Source organism: Pseudonaja textilis, chromosome 2, assembly GCF_049901715.1.
Source record: "Pseudonaja textilis isolate UNSWEBS1 chromosome 2, rPseTex1.2, whole genome shotgun sequence".
NCBI lineage: Eukaryota > Metazoa > Chordata > Lepidosauria > Squamata > Elapidae > Pseudonaja > Pseudonaja textilis.
The window spans coordinates 77,508,152-77,529,459 of record NC_141991.1 but is presented as its reverse complement, the minus strand read 5'-3'; the positions used below and the strand labels follow the sequence as shown (position 1 = coordinate 77,529,459).

At 39.6% G+C, this 21,308-nt stretch overlaps 1 protein-coding gene across 1 annotated transcript; it reads right to left on the bottom strand.

The window, feature by feature from the left end:
- Positions 1-18,689: 18,689 nt before the first annotated feature.
- NEUROG1 (neurogenin 1) lies at positions 18,690-21,008 on the bottom strand. Its single transcript, XM_026696123.2, has 2 exons — positions 20,816-21,008; positions 18,690-20,331 (listed from the first exon to the last, which is right to left on the bottom strand). The coding sequence occupies exon 2, from the start codon at positions 20,328-20,330 to the stop codon at positions 19,644-19,646; it is 687 nt and encodes a 228-aa protein (XP_026551908.1). The 5' UTR covers position 20,331; positions 20,816-21,008; the 3' UTR covers positions 18,690-19,643.
- Between the last annotated feature and the right edge of the window lie 300 nt (positions 21,009-21,308).

Below are 21,308 nucleotides of genomic sequence, written 5' to 3'. Positions count from 1 at the left end.
GTTGCTAGAAGTTATCTATTAATACTGATAAAAGGCATGTCCATCTATTTCTAGTCTGTGACAGGGTATAGAGTTTCTTGGATATACATTTCACTCTTCCTCAAAGTTCTTAGAACCTATCTTGCATATTTGTGTGCATGCACATGGACACACACACACTGTCTCTGTTGGCTCAGGCTGAATGAGAGCAGCTGCTGCTGCCTAATTTTGATTGACAATTCTCTTTGCCAGGCTGATGCATCCGATACGCCACGGTGAGTCTCTAAGGGTCTGAACAATTGCTCCCCATTTAGTATGTGACACAGAGAGTGCCGCAGGTGACGATGTGTAGCCATTCAGGTAACATGGATCCTCCTTTGCCGCAGCCTCTTAGGGCTAATTAGCTGCCACTTGACTTATCAAGGGGCCATTGTAGCTCTGCGAGTAACACGATGTTTCTTGGGGAAGGGCCATCAAAGTAGAGTACAAACAAGAGGAGAGGAAATTATACTGGGCTACTAAAATTCAGCCAAAGGTTTGTGAGTGTTTCCCTTCCACCTGCCAAAAACTTCAGTGAAATGGATAAATGAATAGGCTTCCTAGAAAATGTCAGGTAAATTAGAAAGTCAAATCATGAAATGGAGATATTCGGAGAGGCCTAGAAGCTGCAAAAAGGATAATAAATACACAAACAATACAAACAAAAGCTATTTTCTAATTTCATTGACTACAATCTATTATTGAAACGTGTTACATTAAGACCGCCATCAACTAGCCAATTTTCTCTAAAGGAGAAAATGTTGTGCAGCTTTCTCCTAGAACACAAAATATTTTTTAATCCAAAAGAAAAACAAAAGTGAAAACAGAACTATTTAACAAGCTATGAAGCTATCAAATCTGGCTTACAAAATATAACCAGCTTTAGAATTCAGCACACATCAGATTTAGTGCATAAACTATGATAGTCTTGAAAGAACAATACTTTGAGAAATGTATCATTTTTTCTTTTCCTTTCCTATGTGACCCAAATAGATATTAAACTACATTTTAAAGCACTGGGATTCTGCCTCCAGTTAGTCCTCGACTTCTGACTGTCATTGAACCCAGAGTTAGAGTTGTAAATCATTACAGTCATAAGTTGAGACACTCATGTGACCAGAAGTGAATTTCTGGCTTTTTCATAGTGGTCATTAAGCAAATGCCATGGTCGTTAAATGAATGTTGTAGTCATTAAGCAAACCATTCATTTGTACTGTAGCAGGACAGGATTTGGATTGTGACATACCAATCTCTGTGTAATAACTTTTTTGTGAAATTCTCTCTAGACTATCTCTAGAGCAGGCCTGTCAAACTGGCGACCCATGGGCTGGATGCGTCATGTGCAGGCCATGCTAACCCTGGCTCCACAAAAGGAAAAAACATCACAACACATCACGTGACACGATCGAGTTTGACACCTGTGCTCTAGAGCAGGGATGTCAAACTTGATTTCGCTGAGGGCTGCATCAGAGTTGTGTTTGACCTTGGAGAGCTGGACAGGGTGGGCATGGCTAGCTCAACGCCACTCATTGAGACTCTGTTTTTGGCTGCAATGGCCTCCTGCAGGCCTCTACAGGCAAAAACTGAGTTCGGGGAGGCTGTTCATGGTCTCCCTGTGCTGGCAAAGGGCTGCAGGAGGCCATTGCGGCTAAAAATGGAGTCTGGGCAGGCCGCGTGCAGCCTCCCCAAGCTCTGTTTTCACGGGCAGGGAGCTGCAGGAGGCAGGAGGCAGTAGCAGCCAAAAATAGAGCCCCAAAGGGTCATATATGGCCCTCCCAGGCTCCATTTTCACTGGCAGAGGCACTGTCGGCTGGTCCTTCACTGTTTCCAGGATGGCCCCGTGGGCCAGATCTAAGCACCCCACAGGTCGGATCCAGCCCACAGGCCTTGAGTTTGACACCCCTGCTCTAGAGTGTAATAAGTTATTTAAACTTTTAGGGACTTTTGGAGAATATCTTACATAGCATCATGAAAAAGACACAACAATGTGAAAGAATAATCAACAATACAGAAAAGTACTTTATACCTGAGTGTGTAATTTGTTCAAGAAGCTCCATTCCAAAGAAAACTGACATAATTCAAAGCTAGTATTTTCTTACTTCAATTGGAGTCCGTGGCCTACCTCTACCCGTTTCAATCCAAGAGCCCTCAAAAGCTCTGATCCAGGGTTCTTTCAAAACAAAATAAGAAAGTATTAAATGGAAGATAAAGTCTGGGAAGGGAAGATAAAGTCTGTTTTTAAATGAAAGGAATCTTTGCTATCAGAACCTCATTGGCCATTCTGCTTAGTTGGAATCTTCTAGACAGATATCATTTTTATTTTATCATTAAATCCCTCTTTTAGGGAGGCAGAACTCTGGACTTGAAAGTAACCAAAATCCTTTTCTCTCTCTCCAATGGAAGTACAAAATCCCTTAGCTGTTATTCTCATTTATGTCAAGTATAGAGTTCTGCAACTACTGTTGTGTATCATATCGAATTCATTAAATCTATAGATATTGCTGAGGTAATATCTTGCTGCTTTGATTATTTAATTTGTTTTCTTTAGCTTAATTTGTAATTCTGGAAAAACAAAAAGTTCATAATCTGAGCTACAGTCAGCATCAGGATTTATTTTAGCATACATTTATTAAGGATTATATTAAACAATAAGACAAAATCAAAACCTAATAGAAAAACACATTAAAAATATTTGAAAAGTGCAGAATTTCCCTATCAGATGAAATGTCTCCCTTTGTCCCTAGGAAGCATGTTCAACATTAACAACTTATCACTGTCTTTTAAAATACAACCAAATGCCTCTCCATTTCATACTTTCCTCATTTTCTATACCTCTGTTCTGACCCAAACCTTGTTCCAAGGAAACAAACATGAAACAGAGGTAATAGAAGAACCTTTCAATGATTTTTTATGAATTCCATTCCTTCACGGTTAAAAGGCTGTTTCAAAATAATTATCTCTGATAAGAACGAGCCTTGCCAAGGTGGTGCAAGGCTGCCAAGAACACTAGATAAAGTTACTAAGAAATATTTCAAATACAAAGAATGTCTAAACACCAACAAAGATATTCTGAATCTCCACAAGGCTTGAGTGCAAAAACTTCTTTGCCTCCTGCAAAGAACCCCGTTTTCTCAGCTGGTTTATCTCTTGAGGGAGGGGCCATTATCTTGCAGCCTTACTCCCGAGTCGCCCGTGCTGCTGCAGCTGCTCTTTCCTTTGAGCAGCCCTATGCACATGTGCACTGGGCACAGGCTCCTCAGGGACCTTTTCATCACTGCTGCCAGCCTCCACAATCTCTGAAGGCAACATTCCACTTCCTGATGATCCTGGCCTGATCCCTGCCTCTGATGCAGGCCCCTCATCTGGGTCCTCACTATCTGAGACCTCAGCCATCTGCACCTGCTGCTGGCAAGCCACAATAACCCCATATCTAAATCTTCAGTTCTAAAACAGCAAAAATCCAGTAGAAATAAATAAAAATACCAAATATCCTATGTGTGTGCCCCCCTTTTCCATTTAGTCTAAGTCAGGATGTCAGGGGCTCAAAGTCTTGATTTTCTGACTGAATTGGGGCTTCATATCTTTGCTTGCCAAGTACATAGTCAGTATGATTCAGTATTGTCCACTAGGTGATATCAATCTATAGAGGCATCATTTTTTTAGGTAGTTTAAGAATTCTTATGTTATAAACATTGAGTTTTCTTGGTAGAATTCCTGCTATCACCTGTTCCATTTTGTATACTAAGGTCACATTTTTTCCAGATGTTATTTAACCTTTGATACCTGCAGTGTTCCAGTACTTTATCTAATAATTAGTATTACAGATAGTCCTCAACTTACGACTATACAGGTAGTCCTCGACTTACAGCAGTTTGTTTAGTGACTGTTCAAAGTTACAATGTCACTAAAAAAAATGACATGATCATTTTTCACAGTTATGACCTTTCCAGCATCCCCATGATCATGTGATCAAAATTCAGATGCTTTATGAGAAGCAAATATGGCTTACTCTATGGTCCATCTTGAGTGGTTGAGGTATAATCTTCCAGATGGCCTTGGAATACAACTCCTTTTATCCCTGGTGTTTAACAATGCTAACTGATGAATACTGGAAGTTCAACAATATCCAGAAAGCCATACCTTTTGGTAGGTCTGGGAAGTTAACAGTGCATTTGAAGCTCACAAAGCGTATCTTAGTTCCAGCTCTTTAGCCCTGTTAACTTCTCATCTTCATCCTGAGTTGTGTTCTTATTTGGTTCCTGAATAGTAAATTTGAGCCTATGGTTCTGAATAATAGTTCCACAACATCTGAAGAGCCATGGATTTCCCACCCTGTTCTATGTTTTGGGTGCACAGGGCCAGAGGCTTGAAGTTCTAAACATAGTCACAGAATTTGCACAGAAAGGATGAGCTTTGAACGTTTCACCATGTTTGATGTTTGTCGTGTTCTGTCAGCATTCCAAATACTTCGGTTAAATTGAAGATGGTTTCTGTTCCCATTTATGTTTGTTAAGGTTTGAAGCTTGTGAGCAACTTCATTTATTCCTCCTTTTCTCCTTCATGTGTTGTCTTAGCTCACGCAAGTTTCATTTTTTCTAATGTGCACTCTCTCTCTTTTGAGAGCATATGTGAATAATAATTTTCTACATATGCTATTTTGGGATGTATCTTTTTGGAGCATAAATAATAAAGACAACAGCAGGGTGAAAAAATTCAGATGCTCGGCAACTGGTTCATATTTATGACCATTGCTGCAGGGGTGGGATTCAAATTTTTTAACAACCGGTTCTGTGGGCGTGGCTTAGTTGGTAGGCATGGCTTGGTGGTCATGTTATTGGCTGGGCGTGGCCAACTCAATATCAGTCACATCGAGGTACGCATCTCCTCGCCTGGCCTCTCATGACTGTGGGGATGCTGCAACAGTTGTAAGTGTGAAAAAGGGTCATAGGTCACTTTTTTCAGTGCCATTGTAACTTTGAATGGTCACTCCACACAAGCAAAGTACCAGCAAAGAAGGGGGAAAAAACTCCAGAGAAGTTCCTGAGACAGGAAGTCTAGTCCTGCCAAGAATGTAATAAGGGTTAATGGAGAGGCAGTTTCTGTAAGCAACACCAGAATGTTTCCTTCCTGCCTTCCTTAAGGATTAGGCCCGTAATTTCTTCTAACAACCGGTTCTCCGAACTGCTTAGAATGTTAACAACCGGTTCTAGAGAATTGGTGCGAACTGGCAGAATCCCACCCCTGCATTGCTGTGTCCTAAGGTCATGTGATCCCCTTTTGTGACCTTCTGACAACCAAAATCAATGGGGAAGCCAGAGTCACTCAGCAACCAGATTAACTTATCAACTGCAGTGATTCATTTAACAACCGGGGCTAGAAAGGTCATAAAATGGGGCAAAATTCATCTAACAAATGTCTCACTTAACAATAGAAATGCTGGGCTCAGTTATAAGTAGAGAACTGCCTGTACTTGAACCCAGAATTATGGTCATAAGTCATGATAGTTATTAAGCCGGTCACCATGTAACCACCACACTGAATTTTACAATCATTTTGCAGTGGTTGTTAAATGAACGCCACCGTTGTTAAGTGAATGAAGCAGTCATTAAACAAATCCACTTCATCCAATGGGTGTTTTGTTGCTGGAAACAGAAAGTAAACACATGAAACTCTCAAAAAATGCCCAAATTGTGATCACATAACCTTGGGATGCTGCAAATGGCGATAAACATGAGTTGGTTGCCAAATGCCAAAAATACAATTATGTCACTGCAGGGGTGCCATTGGAACTTACGAACTATTGTAAGTACCAGGGGAAGGGCATTGTAACTTCAACTGGTTGTTAAGTGAGGACTACCCAGGGGTGGGATGTTACCAGTTCTGCCCAGTTATATAGAGCTGGTAGCTTTGAAGAGCAGCAGATACCGAACTGGTTCTGTGTTTGTAGCTGTTTGGCCCACTCGCCCACCCGGGCTCTTACCTGTCCTTTATTTCCTGCTTTTTCAACCTCAGCTGCTTTGCATGGCACAGCTGATGTTGAAAAAGCAGGAAAAAAGTGGCTTTTCTAACGCTGCGCACCTGTGCGCAGCACTTTTCAGCTGTCCGGGTGGCACAGCCTAAGGTTATTTTACATGCACACACAAAATGTAATCACCAAACCGGTAGTAACGTCAGTTGAATCCCGCCTCTGGGACTACCATTATATCTTGGTAAGACCACACTTGGAAGCTTTCATCCAGTGTTGGTCAGAAGAGATGTTGAGACTCTCGAAAGAGTGCAGAAAAAAGCAACAAAGATGACTTGAAGCTAAAACATATGAAGAATTGGGAATGTCTAGTTTAATTTAAAAAAGAGCTAGGGGTGACATGATAGTAGTGTTCCAAAAGCTAAGGGACTGCCTCTTCTGTCACAAAGAAGAGGTGGTCAAGATATTCTCCCAAAGCACCTGAAGGCAGGACAAAAAGCAATGGTTGGAAACTAATCAAGGAGAGAACCAACCTAGAACTAAGGAGCAATTTCCTGACAGTTACAACAATTAATCAGTGCTCCAACACTGGAGGTTTGTAAAGAATAGATTGGACAATCATTTGTCTGAAATGGTGTAGGGTTTCTTGCTCAAGCAATGGACTGGACAAGAAGACCTCCAAGGTCCCTTCCAATTCTTTATATTGTTGTACTGTTATCTTTTTGGGGGTTAGGGTTAGGGTTGCTAGGTTGACAGGGCAAACATCATAAAACTATTCTAGTGAATCACTGAATACAGATTGAGTTGCCTGGACTCAAATTGAGATCATGTTGTCATTTTCAGGATTGTATCTGGACATTCATTTTGACAGTATTTATTTTTTTAATAAAAATTTTATTTGGGGTTTTCACAAAACATAATACAAATAAAACATCTTTTTTTGAGAATAGCATGTTCCTAGGTTATCACTTCTCCATACAGGCACAAACTCAATTTCATGTTCATCTTTGTGTTCTATTCCATATCTTATTACTATTTTAACATTTTTTCCATTTTTTAAATTTTTCCTCTCCCTTGGTTTTCTCAACTTTATTTTTAATTATCTCATATCTAAATTCAATTATATATCTTTTTCTAAGTTTCAATGTCTTTCTAATTATTATATTTATACTTTTGTCTGTCCTGTTTCAATTTCATATTATCTTTTCTCATTAAACAAATTTTCCCCTATAGTTACTAATTGGAGTATGACACCTTTATATCTTTTAATTTTATCAATTCAACTCTTATTTAAACTTCAATTTATGCCTTTAAAATTATAACATTCAATATAGTACATAACTTCCAGTAGAATTCTGCTTGGTACATTCTTAAAATACACACTATGTTCTTATATATATATATTTATAAAAATAGTAAATAAAACACCCATTCCATTCCAATTCAATTCTATCATTAATATTGGTTAGAATCTTAACATTTTTAACAATTCTTTTCAATTGAATATCATACTTCCTTGGGAATGCTTATAAACTTTCCATAATTCGGTTTTTTTCATATTTCTCTTCACTTATATTTTTATGAATCATTAATAATAATTAAAATGTTCCCATCCTTTCCTAATTTCATTCTCTGATTCTCTTTGTTTCATTTATTTATTAACAAACATTCCACTGCATTACCATAAGTATTTTATCCATCATTTTAATCATACATTGTTTCATATTTTCTAAAATTATTTCTATTTCTAATACAAAAATACTATCTTATGTACCTTTGAAGAATCCCTTTTTCAATTAAATTTTCACCCATTATCTCTAAATAGGCTTATACTTTCAATCCTTATACATTTTTCCTGTATCTTGTTTCTGTCTTTTATAACTTTTTCCCTTCCTTCTTCCCCCTCTTATTCTCCCTCTCCTTTTTGCCCCCTTGTCTCTCTACTTCTAATTCTCTCTTCTGTAATCCTCTATTCTGTTGCTTCCTAATATTATAATTATTTTTCAAACTATTCTTTTTTGGGGTTGTTTTTTTCAAATCTTAAACTTTTCACTCTCTTTCTCCCCTTTCCTTTTTTTACCTCACATAAAGTTACTTGATCATTAAAGATGGCTTCTTCTTTGTCCTGAACTTCTTGTTCTACAAGCCTTTCTTGTTGTTTCCCATAGTTCCAGATCTCCATTTCTAAAAATTGAAATACGAAGCCAAAAGAACCTCTTCCTTCTTGTGCATCTTCTTTCTGTTTTTTTAAGTTCCATTTTCAGTTCTTCTAAAAATGATGCCATTTTAAACACTGTTAAACAACCACCCAATTGATTTTAGTCATTTAAATCCAATAGCCAACAATCCAAAAATCACTAAGTAATCCAAATAATCCAAAGCTGTTTCTTCTTGCTTCTTTTTTCCACTTTCTCTTCCTGGGGTTCTATTATTTTGTTACAAAGTTTCAGTTAGAATGTATCTTTTAGGAATCCTGTTAAGGTTTCACTATAAGTTCCTTTTAGTTCCAGGCAGTCTCCTCCATTTTTCCAGATCCTACCCTTTTATTCTTTCCTTTTTTTTCTCCTTTCCTGCTTTTAAAGGTTTTTGAGTATCCAAAAGTCTTTATTATCCCTTTGACATTTTATTTTCAGCTTAAATGCCTATTGATGTCAAAGTGGATTTTTGTCAATTTCTTACTTAAATCTCTTAGCTGTCGGTATAAGAAAGGGAAGAAAAAAAAAGGCAAATCCTTTCCCTTCCCTCTCTCCTTCACTGCTTCAAAGTCTTCTTTGGGAACAATGTTATTTTTTATAGTTCAAATTCAAGGGTACCTTACATTGTTGCTTTTTCAGTTCAACACAGTCAACCAAAACTTTCTCTTCTTATCTTCTTCCTGCACATTCTTTTCCGGTCGAGTTCTTCTTTGAGGTGGCCATTTCTGACCACCGCTGCAACCGCCTTCGGGAAAGGGAGTAATGGCCAGCTCTCCTTGACCCTGCTAGCAGTCTCCCCCTTCTTCACCACCTCTATGGGATGGCTTAGCCCCAAATCCAGCCGGCTTGGGGCATATGATCGCGGATTCAGTCTGTCACCATTTTGACAGTATTTATTAATAATAATGGCCACATTTTTTTTTCTTTTTGGATGTTCTTGTCCACAAGAATCTGAAGTAAACCTACACTTTTCTACTAAATTCAGTTCACCGAATATCAGGGTTGACAGTTCTGCTTTGACAACATCAAATTTCCCCGACATTCCATGTATCAATGTTTCACGTATCTTTCCAGCACAAAACATTTCTTCTGATCACATCAGTAGTTGAACAGTTTTTTCAGCTTTAATACAACTATTACTATATTATAGTTAATAATGCAGTTATATCTGTACAGTAACAACAACACACAAATACCAGAATTTACCGTTTTTCCCCTCGGTAGCTTACTTTCCAACTTCAGGTCAGGGGTACTTCTCTTATCATACAGACATTGCTTAGTTATGAGTGCCTGTCTTGGCAGAATACTGGGGTGGGTCACCAGTTTCTTTTCCCAAAGAGTTATATTCAGTCTTATCGCTCTTCTGCAAACTGCACAATGATGTCCACAGGGTGGCAACGGGAGCAGACTAACAAAAGCAGCACCCAGAATCATAATTCAAAACCTAGCCCCTTTTAATATACACTCTGATGTTGTAGACTTATTCCAAGGTTTGGAGTTTCTGCCCAAGTGCCACAGAGGGTAGGATGACCATTTGGACACTTCTAAGCCTGCCCATCATAGATAACCCTTCTCTGAGTCTGTATTCCTAACAGATGGGAAGCAGCAGGTGAAGCTAGGCAGAATCACATTTGATACCTGAACAAATAGCACAGCCCTCCCTGCTCAAGGCTATGTGCTCTCTCCACTTCTTCCTATATACCAATGACTGCATTTCATACGATCCATCTGTTAAAATGCTGAAGTTTGCAGATGATACAACAGTGATTGGTCTCATTTGAGACAACGATGAATCCGCATACAGACGGGAGGTTGTACAACTAGCCTCATGGTGTAACTGGAACAATTTGGAACTGAACACACTCAAAACCATAGAAATGGTGGTAGACTTTAGGAGAAACCCTCCCATATTACCATCTCTTACAATACTAGACAATACAGTATCAACAGTAGAGACCTTCACATTCCTAGGTTCTATCATATTACAATGGACACCTAACATCAAAAATGTCATCAAAAAAGCACAACAAAGAATGTTTTTTCTGTGCCAACTCAGAAAGCTCAAACTGCCCAAGGAGCTGCTGATACAGTTCTACAGTGGAATTATTGAGTCTGTTATCTGCACCTCTATAACTGTCTGGTTTGTTCTGCAACCCAACAGGACAGACACAAACTTCAGAAAGTAATTAGGACTGCAGAAAAAAACAATTACTACCAACCTGCCTTCTATCGAGGACCTGTGTACTGCACGAGTCAAAAAGAGAGCTATGAAAATATTTACAGACCCCTCACATCCTGGACATAAATTGTTTCAACTCTTACCCTCAAAACGATGCTATAGAGCACTGCACACCAGAACAACTAGACATAAGGATAGTTTTTTCCCCGAATGCCATCACTCTGCTAAACCAATAATCCCTTCAACACTGTCCAACTATTTACAAAGCCTGAACTACTATTACTATCAATCTTCTCATCACTCCTTATCACCCATCCCCTCACACTTTTGACTGTATGACTGTAACTTTGTCACTTGTATCCTTATGATTTATATTGACTGTTTCCTAGTATGATTTGATTGCTTATTTGTACCCTATGACTATTATTAAGTGTTGTAGCTTATGATTCTTGACTCTTGACGAATGTATCTTTTCTTTTATGAATACTGAGAGCATTTTCACCAAGACAAATTCCTTGTGTGTCCAGTCACACTTGCCCAATAAAAAAGAATTCTAATTCTAATTTTTGACTGTATATTTCACAGTATAATTGAGATGTTCAGATCTTTTCATCGCTACAAGGTAAATTAAGTCATTCTTTCTGTTGCATTTACTAATTCCATATTTGTTAATCAGTCAATCAATTTTTACTTGGTCACAGATCAGCAAAATACATATTTGTTTAGCCTACCAGCCAGCCAGCCAGCCAATTATTCCCAGTCCTTTACTAAACTGTATGATTATAAACATGTCACATCATTTTCAAGACCATACATAAACATATCTTATCCCCTTATCTTCTTTTGTGAGATAAGTATTGGAAAGTGTCAAAAAAGAATATGAAGTAATAAGTGGAAAATGTTAAAGGCAGGTGTTAAGAATTAAGAAAGCCTAATGCTAGCTTTCCATAACTTTTTATCTTTGCACATTATCTTTGGTCCAATTCTTATATTTCCTTTTCTTGTTTAATATTCTGTTAATACTCTTTCCTAAAGTAAAATATTATTTCAGGGATTCTTTTGAAGTAACTGCCAAGCTGATAGGGTGTTTTTTTTTTAGTATTAATAGTTTAGGAAACTAGTAAGAGTAAATCTTCAGTTTTCCTTTTACTAAATGAATGTCTTAGCATAATAGAAATAGTCCTTAGACTTATATACTACTTCACAGTGCTTTACAACCTTCTCTAAGCAGTTTACAGAGTCAGCATATTGCCCCCAACAATCTGGTTCCTCATTTTATCAACCTCAGAAGGATGGAAGGCTGAGTCAACCTTGGGCTGGTGAGAACTGAACTGCCGAACTGTCAGCAGTCAGTAGAAGTAGCCTGCAGTACTTCATTCTAACCACTGCGCCACCACGGCTCCTAACAATAGACATTTTGTGACAGACAATCCACAACATACACTCAAGATGTAAGTACTGAACCAAAATGTCATCTGCTTTCAACAAAAGGGAAAAATCAAAGGAAGAAAAGGCTTCTTGGCTACTACTTCCCATCAAAACTCATATGTTTACTCAAGGCTACCTTGGGCCAAGGGATTTGATTCTCCTAACCAAAAGGCTGGAAGATTTTCCAATTCATTTGTTGCCCAACTCCGTTTAGTCCAATGTAGCTTGCTTCTGCTCTAGGCTAATGGCAGATGGTTGATTGGCAGCACTGGAGAAGGCACTGCAGATTTTCTAAATAACCATGTGACATTTTTGACCTTATTTTCTTACAGAGGGTTTAGAGGATTAGTTAAAGTAGATTCTTTAAAACTAAACAAGGGTAAACACATTTGACTGTCCTTGGATTTGGATCTCTGTGTAAAACATCTCTCCCCCACTTCATACCCCTCATTTCATACCAGTGAATTCCTGTTCCTTAATGCTGAATTTCAGTACCTCAATTTGTGAAAGAGAGCCTTTAGGAACCAGGAAAATTGAACTGCAGGACTACGAGTGGGTGGTAAGTGGTGGATTTCCCACATTACGATCACATATGCCAGCTGAAAATACATCCGATATTTGGTTCACAGAAATCCTTGAGAGATCTGTTAAAATGGAGCAACTTTATTTTGGGTCTTTATAGTTATTGCTGTCTTTGCTTTATTAATTCCCCCAAATGATTTCTTTTGCATGTCCTATGCCACCAGTGAGAAAAGACTTCATACCAAACTTTGAATTCTCACCTGCTTCTACCTTTATAATCCCCAACCACTATACAAATCAATCTTAATGGGTCATTAGAGTGACTGAGATCTATAATTATAGTATTATCTTTCATGTGCTCACAGGTACTAAGGGAGGCATTCAGAGAAAGTCGACAGTAAATCAAGTTTACAGCAGATTATGAGTCAAGAAGATCCCTCACAGAGATGGTCTTGCTAATTGTTGAAATTCAAGCATTGTTCAAGGTTTAACACCAGCAATAAAGATGCTTTAGTTCTTCAACAAATAGTCTAGTTGGCAGCAGGGAAGCTGCAAACGATAGGAAGTATTGAATTTGGTGGATAATAATGGGATCTAGTTGTAGGCTGGCGTCTGTCACAGATGTTCCTTTATACTGCAGTGCAGTATATGAACTATTCAATGTGTGCGGTGCTGCAGCATTGTAAATCTTACTTTCAATTACCTCTGAAAATGTTGATTTTGCATCTGATTTTTGCGTACTATTTCAGAAATAGTAATTATTAAGGGTGTGTTCATATATCACTTCCCAGGGGAAAAAATCCCAATGTGATTAAGTGCTGCAATGGATTAGGCTGTCAGTTATTAATCTCTTGCTGAAACTTCTCATTATTAAAATTCAAGATCTAATGCACAGATATTAATGAGGAAAGTGAAACGGCCAGCTTTAGTTGCAGAAAATATAACCTCACATTTTATGTTTATTATTAAAGTAATGAATGTCGCTGAATGCATTATTTTATTCTAATAAGTCATTTAATAATAAAACAGCCAATGTGTTTAGTTGGTCTAGGATTGGGGAGATCCAGATCTTAATCTATCCTCAGCCACATAAGCTCATTGGGTGACTTCTCATCCCAATCAACCTCCCAGGGTTGTTACTGCGTGAGGAAAAATAGGGGGAATAAACACTATGTGCATTTGTTTATTAATATATTTAAATTTTTATGGCTGTCCCTCTAGCCAACTATTCTGAGTGGCAAATAAAAGCACACTCTGAAACTGTTAAAACATATCATTCAGACATATCATTTGAAAAAGAATTGGCAGTTGAAAGTTTAAAAATAGGTAACATAGTATCAATCCACCGAACCTCATGCCTGGCAGACCTCTAGATCTTCATTGATTTCTGGAAAGCCAGCAAGGCTGAGGCCAACCTGATCTCAGGTGATAAGATGTTCTGGAGGGCAGGTGCAGTAGCAGAAAATGAAGACTTCTTGGACCGTGTCAAATGCATTATTTAATCAACAGGACGTGGATGCCCCTTCTGCCAGATATAAAAAGATGGGTAGAAATCACTGGGGAAAGACAATCTTTCAACTATCCTGGTTCATGCTAAGAAGGGCTATTAAGGTAATAACTGGTAACTTGAAGAGCATCCAGAAGTCTACTGAGAACAAGTATAACTCAGCATAGCAAAAGCTTAAAATGGCTGTATCGAGAAATGCTCATAATTGCCTTCACCAATGCATCATGGACAGTTAGTCAAGGGCAGCCTCGAAGAACATGTAGAACTCATTGCAACGGTTCATTCAGGAGGGCACCTAAGCAAGAAAACTCTGTGATGAAAGATATAAAGCAAATAAATTGATGGATATTCCAAGGCATCTGCTTTGAAAGAAGCCTCACTTCTTTCTGTATAAGAAATGAACTAGAACTACACAATCTGGGATGGGTCATTGCATGGGTGGTTTTTTTTTTTTAAATCATAGAATTGGGAGGAGCCTTTAGACTATTGCTGAGACTATGTTCAGAGCAGAAATACACCAGGGTGAGGCTGTCTGACACCTTGTTGAATATCCAGTGAAGAGAACCCACCATCTCTTTGGGCCATAGGTTTACTGTGAGACTTAGAGAAGGATAGTAGATTCCCCCCACCCAACAGTTCATCAAAATATGTGTTTAGTCTTCCCAACCAAAAAAGGAGGGGGAGGTTGTTATTTTGTTCCCTGTTTTCAGCCCTTTTTCTCCTTCCAGATGTGTGTGTGTGTGTGTGTGTGTTACTTAGTTATTGGAGTAGAAGACTGAAAGCAGTCCTTAATGGGTCTAAGTAAGCAGTGGGAAGGGAAGTAAGCAGTGGGATGCCACAAGGTTCTGTCTTAGGCCCAGTACTCTTCAATACCTTCATTAACAACTTAGACAAGGGAATAGAAGGGGAACTTACCAAATTTGCAGATGATCCTAAGCTGGCAGGAATAGCTAACACCCAAGAAGATAGGCTCAAGATCCAGATGGATCTTGACAGAGTAGAACACTGGGCTGTATCTAACAAAATGAAATTCAATGTAGAGAAAAGTAAAGTCCTACACTTAGGCAAGAAAAACCAAAAGTACACAAATAGCCTGGGTGAAACCAGGCTCAATAGCTGTAACTGTGAGGGATCTTTGAGTCTTAGTGGACAACCAGCTAAATATGAGCCAGCAGTGTGCAGCAGCCACCAAAAAAGCTAGTGCAATCCTAAATTGCATTAACAGAGGGATACAATCAAGATCAAGTGAGGTACTAATGCCACTCTATACAGCCTTACTAAGACCATAGCTAGAGTACTGCATCCAGTTTTGGTCACCACATTATAAAAAAAATGTTGAGACTCTAGAAAAAGTACAGAGAAGAGCAACCAGGATGATTAGGGGACTGGAGACTAAAACATATGAAGAATGGTTATAGGAACTGGACATGGCTAGTCTAGTGAAGAAAAGGACCAGGGGAGACATGATAGCAGTCTTCCAATATTTGAGGGGCTGCCACAGAGAGGAAGGGGTCAAGCTATTTTCTAAAGTGCCCATAGGCCAGACAAGGAATAATGGATGAAAACTGAACAAGGAGAGATTCAACCTGGAAACAAGGAGAAACTTTCTGACAGTGAGAACAATCAACCAATGGAAGAGCTTGCCCTCGGAAGTTGTGGGAGTGCCATCACTTGAGACCTTCAAGAAGAGATTGGACTGCCATTTTTCAGAAATGGTGTAGGGTCTCCTGCTTGGGAGGGGGGTTGGACTAGATGACCTACAAGGTCCCTTCCAACTCTGATGATCTGTTATCTGTTAAGTCAGGCTATCAGTTTTTGATTTCTCAAGATTTCTCTCTAGCTGAAAAGTGTAACAGTAGTCTTTTCACTCTAGCTGTAAATTTTCTAAATTGCACAGATGACATCCCTTTCTTTTCTGCACAAGAGAGATGGGATGATAAAGTTGATTGTGTCAATTTTGGGCAGAGGGAAATGCTCATTAATTTTTGTACCTAGGGAGAGAGGAGTTACAAGTTTAGCCTCATTGTTTTGAGCCAGAGCATGGCGGTGGTTGCGTTATGTCCTTAGTGTTGCTGCCAGCTGCATGCTTAAGAAAGCATATGCACTCTTCTTGAAACAGGATGTGAGTATGGCTTTGGGATGGGTTTCCTGGTGCGTCTCCTAAGGGCTTAAGGAAAAAAAAACCAGTGTTGTATCCGAGACACGTGCACCTACAGCAGGATTGGAGGGACCTCTTGCTGGAGTCCAAATAGAGGATTTATCCTCCACTATAGAAATGACATAAGCTCTAAAGCAAAAGGCTGGACTGATTCCCTTTTAGGAACCTTCCTGCATAATGGGAGCTGCAAATCCTTCTTGCACACCCTATGTCGGCTATTAAGGAGAGCGAGTAGGACAATTCCAATGGAGAAAACATAGAAGAGGTAAAGTGAAAACAATTTTCAAGCCCATAAGTTTATTTCTCCAGGTTTCAATGTGGGGGTTAATCCATTCTTATATCTTTCCCCAAAGACTAGCCATTCTTTTCTTTGTCTGCTGTGCTTCAGATCACAACCTGACAGTCTTTTCACCCACAGTGTGACATACATACAAAGGCAAAGCAATTGAGCTTCTGCTCAGTGGGTGAACAATCTCCCAAGCAAAACCAATCGTGCACAGCAGAAAGTATGTGCTGAGCAAGTGTGTTAACAGTGCTCAAAGACACTGTTTTTCTTGACTTTATTAATTTATTGGGCTTATCTGCTGCTGCAATCCAGAAAGACTCTAACTAGCTGGCATGCCTTTCCTACAGTAAAAACATTAAAATAAAACACACAGACCCCTTAAAAACCTACAAAAAGTAGTAATAACACAAATGTATTCAGAGACAAACAAAGGCCACCCAAAATGAAGACATCTAAACAAAAAACAGGTTGGGGCTTCTAATTTACATTAGATTCCCACTCATTTTTTAAAAAAATTAGGGTTTGACAGCAGTCCTAAATCACAACAGGATTGTTGGGGGGGATGGGGGGGTGGAATGCAGATCTAGCATGATTTCAAGTAGCAAATTATCCCAAAGAAGAAATTGTGTGTCTGTGTACAGCACAAAAGACTGACTTCCTTGGGGCAAGGACATGATAGGACTTTCATTACTTTTCAGTGAGGGAAGTAGTCCCAGATGCTGTAAGTACATATGGCTGGTCATACTAGCACATTCTTACACACTCTTTTGAAATATGAATATTTTACATAATCTTTGCATGTTGATTTATTATAGTCCCCTTTCCTGGGAAATCCAATGTATACGTGTAATGCACATTACGTACATCAGAAAACAGAAATCTCGGCAGTTGTAACTAGTGAAAGATTAGATCTGCTTCACAATCCTTATTCCAACAAGTTTGGAACTTTTCTAAAATGAATTTTCTAAAATGTCCATGTTGAAATACAGAAGGAATACCAGTAATTTCCTTGAAAATAGGGATTCTCTATTTTAGTGATCATACCTAGAATATAGAACTTAAGAATTCTGTAATTGTTTGATTTTAGATTAATCCAATTTGGAGTTGTTTCTATTGACATCCCTAGGGCAAGCTAAGTAAATTTTGATTCAGATTTAATGAGCTTCCAGGAGCTATTATTTCTTAAATAATGTTTACTACTATGTCTACATCAAAATGCTTTGGAGATGCCATCCCTTGATAGCTCATGAATTAAACGTATTCCTATAGTTGTTCCTACTCTACCAGTTGATATGCAAGGGCAAATACAATGACATACTTCTGCCATGTATAATTTAGTCACAAGCTAAATTTTGACTAAAAGAAGGTACAAAAGGAGACAAGGGAAAGGGCCTAAAGAATGAGACAAAACTAATAAAAGGTCACAGTGAACAATTCCCCTTGCTATTATGGCCCAGACATAACTGATTTGGCTTAAGAAGACATATATTTATATCCTGGATCATTCATAAATGTGAATGGTTGGCAGTTCTTACTTTAATGTTTCCTAGAGTTCTAGTGTAGTGTTTCAATACTTTTGATGCATGTTGCAAAAGTATACAATGTTGGCTGTTAAAATGTAAGAGTGTATGTGATAAAACTAGGAATACCTCTCTTAACACTTTCATCAAGACTTTGTAATAATAAAAAAGAACAAACATTTGGAAGTCATGTCAAATGGGGATGTTTGTTGTTTAACTATTCAGACTCAAGCCATTTTTTAAAATGTAGAAAGGATTAAAAGCTTGAAATCTTTAAGAAAGCTTTAGTGTTGCTTCTAAAAGGGCAAAAATATAAAGCCCCAATGCTCTAGGCATCCACCTGTCACTTTCCTCTTTCTACATAATTGTCAGTTTTTATTGATCCTTTTAATCCCTTTTTCTTTGAAAATCTGTTGCCAGCTGATATTTCTTGCACCAAAAGAACTCTCCCTTTCTCTTTTTAAAGTGTGCATCCCCACAGGTAGTCTCATGCTGAGAGCTAAACTGAGGCTAACACTTTTAATTTGCTTTCTTGTGAGCATTAATGGCCTCTACTCGGGTTTAAAGTTTAGGTGATGCAGGAGAATTCTGTAAAGTTAAGACTGATTTACAGGTAAGTGCTTTTTAATTTTTATCTGTGCAATTTCCCAGTTCATTAATAGAATGCATCTCCTCTTTTTTTCTAAACAGAAATACATTTTAGGAACATAATATATAATACTTATACCTATTATCTTGTAATTGACAAATAAAAATAAATAAATAAAAAACGTAGAAGCTGTGGGTGGGGAGAGAAAGAAAATAATAATGAAGAGGCACAGAAGTTACAAATGTTAAAGATGTTTATTTACATCCAACCTTTTTTTTAAAAAAAGTACAGCATCTGATTTTAAGATAATGTATATCATAAGAATAAAGCTCTTTATTTACAAAAATACAATTTCCCTAGGAATGAAAGTTTTTGAATAAATTAAACCAACATTGGAGCCGGTAGGTGAATGCCCCATCTCTGGTTCTACTCAAGTACAAGACAGCAGTGAAAGTCAAGAGCCACAACAGATAACTTGAGTTTCTAGTTTGCCTTCTTTCAGGACTGATGATCATCTTGGGGGTTCAGAGCTTTGCCTGGGAGAGGCAAAACTGCATCCTGAGCTTTAGGAGTCTATTGGGCATTTGGCACGCTAAGTCACTAGCAGGAGGTCCATGCACCCAGCTGAATCCACCTTCTCTAAGCCCTTTCATTGCATTGTCAGGGCGTTCAAACCAAATTTTCATGCTCATTTTTCTTCATTAGAGTGCTACAAATTGTAAAATTGACTTTTCACCTTGTCTGTAGCAGCAAATCTGTCCTTCGCGCCCCCCCCCCTCCCGATTTTCTTCTTCTTCTTCTTCCCTAAATCACATGGATGCCCCCAAGAGCTCAGGACTGAAAAGGAAAGAAACAAAGTGGGATTTGTGAAATGTAGAAAAGTGCAAAAGGAAAAGTGGTAGAAGAAAATCTTTAAAAAGAAAGCAGGGAGAGAAATAAAGCTATGCTCTGGGCTAAAGCCTGCTTTTATAGCAGTGGGGAAAGGTTTGTTCAAAAGGCTAGGTTATAGGCCAGCCTAAACACTGCTTTATCACAGCCTCCCTATCTTGATGTACAATAGATGCACACCCTCCCAGTGTTGTTCACCCTTGACTTTTAGAATGGAAAAATACAGGGCTTTGATTATTTGAGAAATCAAGGTAAAATTCCACCAGCCTGCTTGTTATATCTAGAAAAAAAACCCAGCTGGATCAAGTCCCCAGAATAAGCACTGGCTGCTTGGGAACTTTTGCTTGTGGGAGGCGAGTACCCTTGGTCACAAGTTGCCTTCCGCCTTCTAATGATATTGCACAAAACAAGCAGTATTCTGCAGCAAGTCTTTGGGCAGGCTGCGGAAGGTGAAGAGACCATCACCAGACCCATAACAATAGTCTTCAGAGGTGGCTGGGCTGCTGGGGCTTGAAGTGCAGGCAGAGAGAGAAGAGGTGGCAGGAGATGCTGTGGAAATCCAGGATCCAGCATCACTGCCAGGGCTGGGTGGATCACTGGAGCCCAAGAAACTGGGCAGCACCATTTCTTTGGGGTTTTTCTGAAGGCACTGATCCGCCAGCCGCAGAGTTTCCGAAAGGGCCCAGATGTAGTTATAGGCAAAGCGCAGGGTCTCAATCTTAGTCAACTTAGTGTCATCTGGAAAGGTGGGCAGGACACTCCGGAGCTCATCCAGGGCTGCGTTGAGATTGTGCATTCGATTCCGTTCCCTGTCGTTGGCTTTGACCCGCCTGGTCTTTTTGATGGTGTGAAGGACAGCTTCGTTCTTGACCTTGGTACGGCCCCTACGCCTCTTCCCCCGCTCTTTCTCTTCTTCGCACCTCTGGGAGCCAGGCTCTGGGGAGGCAAGGTGTTTGGGAAAGGCCAGGGAAGGGATCTGTAGGCCCCCAAGGCTCCCTTCATCATCCGTGATACAGAAGGACACGTCACTGCTGTTGTCAAGGTCAGAGTAGCTGGTCTCCAAAGCAGAGGACATCCTGTGAGAAGAAGAAGGTGGGGTGAGTTAAGGCTGCATACTCAGAAAATGTGATGATACAGCTCCCATCACCCACATCCAGAGATTTGAAAGCTACCAGGTTGGTGAAGAAGGAAGATTTTAGCCAAAGGTGAAAAACGGAAGGAACTGAAAAATGAGGTACAGTGGAAAGGGGGAAATACTTTTCAAGAGAAAGGGTGAATAGTCCTTAAAATAAATTTCCAAGGCAAACAAACTGGGTGGAAGTTGAACAAAGTCCAGAATTTAAACTTAGAATCAAACAAGAGGGTTTTTTTTTCTTTTGCGCTGGGGTCGTCCCCTCTCAAGAACAATTGGAAATCCAAGAGTATTTTTTTTTAATGCGTAAGATAACCGAATTGCAGCCCCTCCTATCTAAGCGTCCTAATTTATCTCAGAAGCCGGCCAGCAATAACAGCTCCGTCTGTGCTTTTTTTTTTGTGTGTGTGTGTGTGCTTCATACTCACTTCAAGCGCTCTCAGGGCGGCGGTCCACGCATACGACGCACGCCGGCCGGCTGGCTCGCCCGCCTGCCCGCCCAAGTTCCAAACGTTAATTTGGAAACCCGGATTTCTGCTGAAAGCGAAAGGAGAGGACACGCGACAGCCCTCCCGTTTGTCAGAGGGAATCTCTCTGCCGCTATCAGGTCGCGCGAGCAGCGAATTTGGCACACGACTGGCCTCAGAAATCTTATATACCCTTGTAAAACAATAGATCTCGCCCTTCGCCGCCCCCCCCCTCTCCTTCTTTTTTTTGCGCGACCCCCTCCTCTTCCCCTCTCCCCTCCCTCCCCCAAGCGAGCTCTGGCGGCATGAATGAATCGAGGCATCAGGTCTGCCCCGTGCTGCACTTTCCTTCGTTTGCATAATTTATGTGCCGAGGATTCCGTTCTCTCCCGGGAGTGTGCCTATAATTACGGCGACCCAATGGCGAGCGAGCACGGCCGGCGAGCCACGTGAG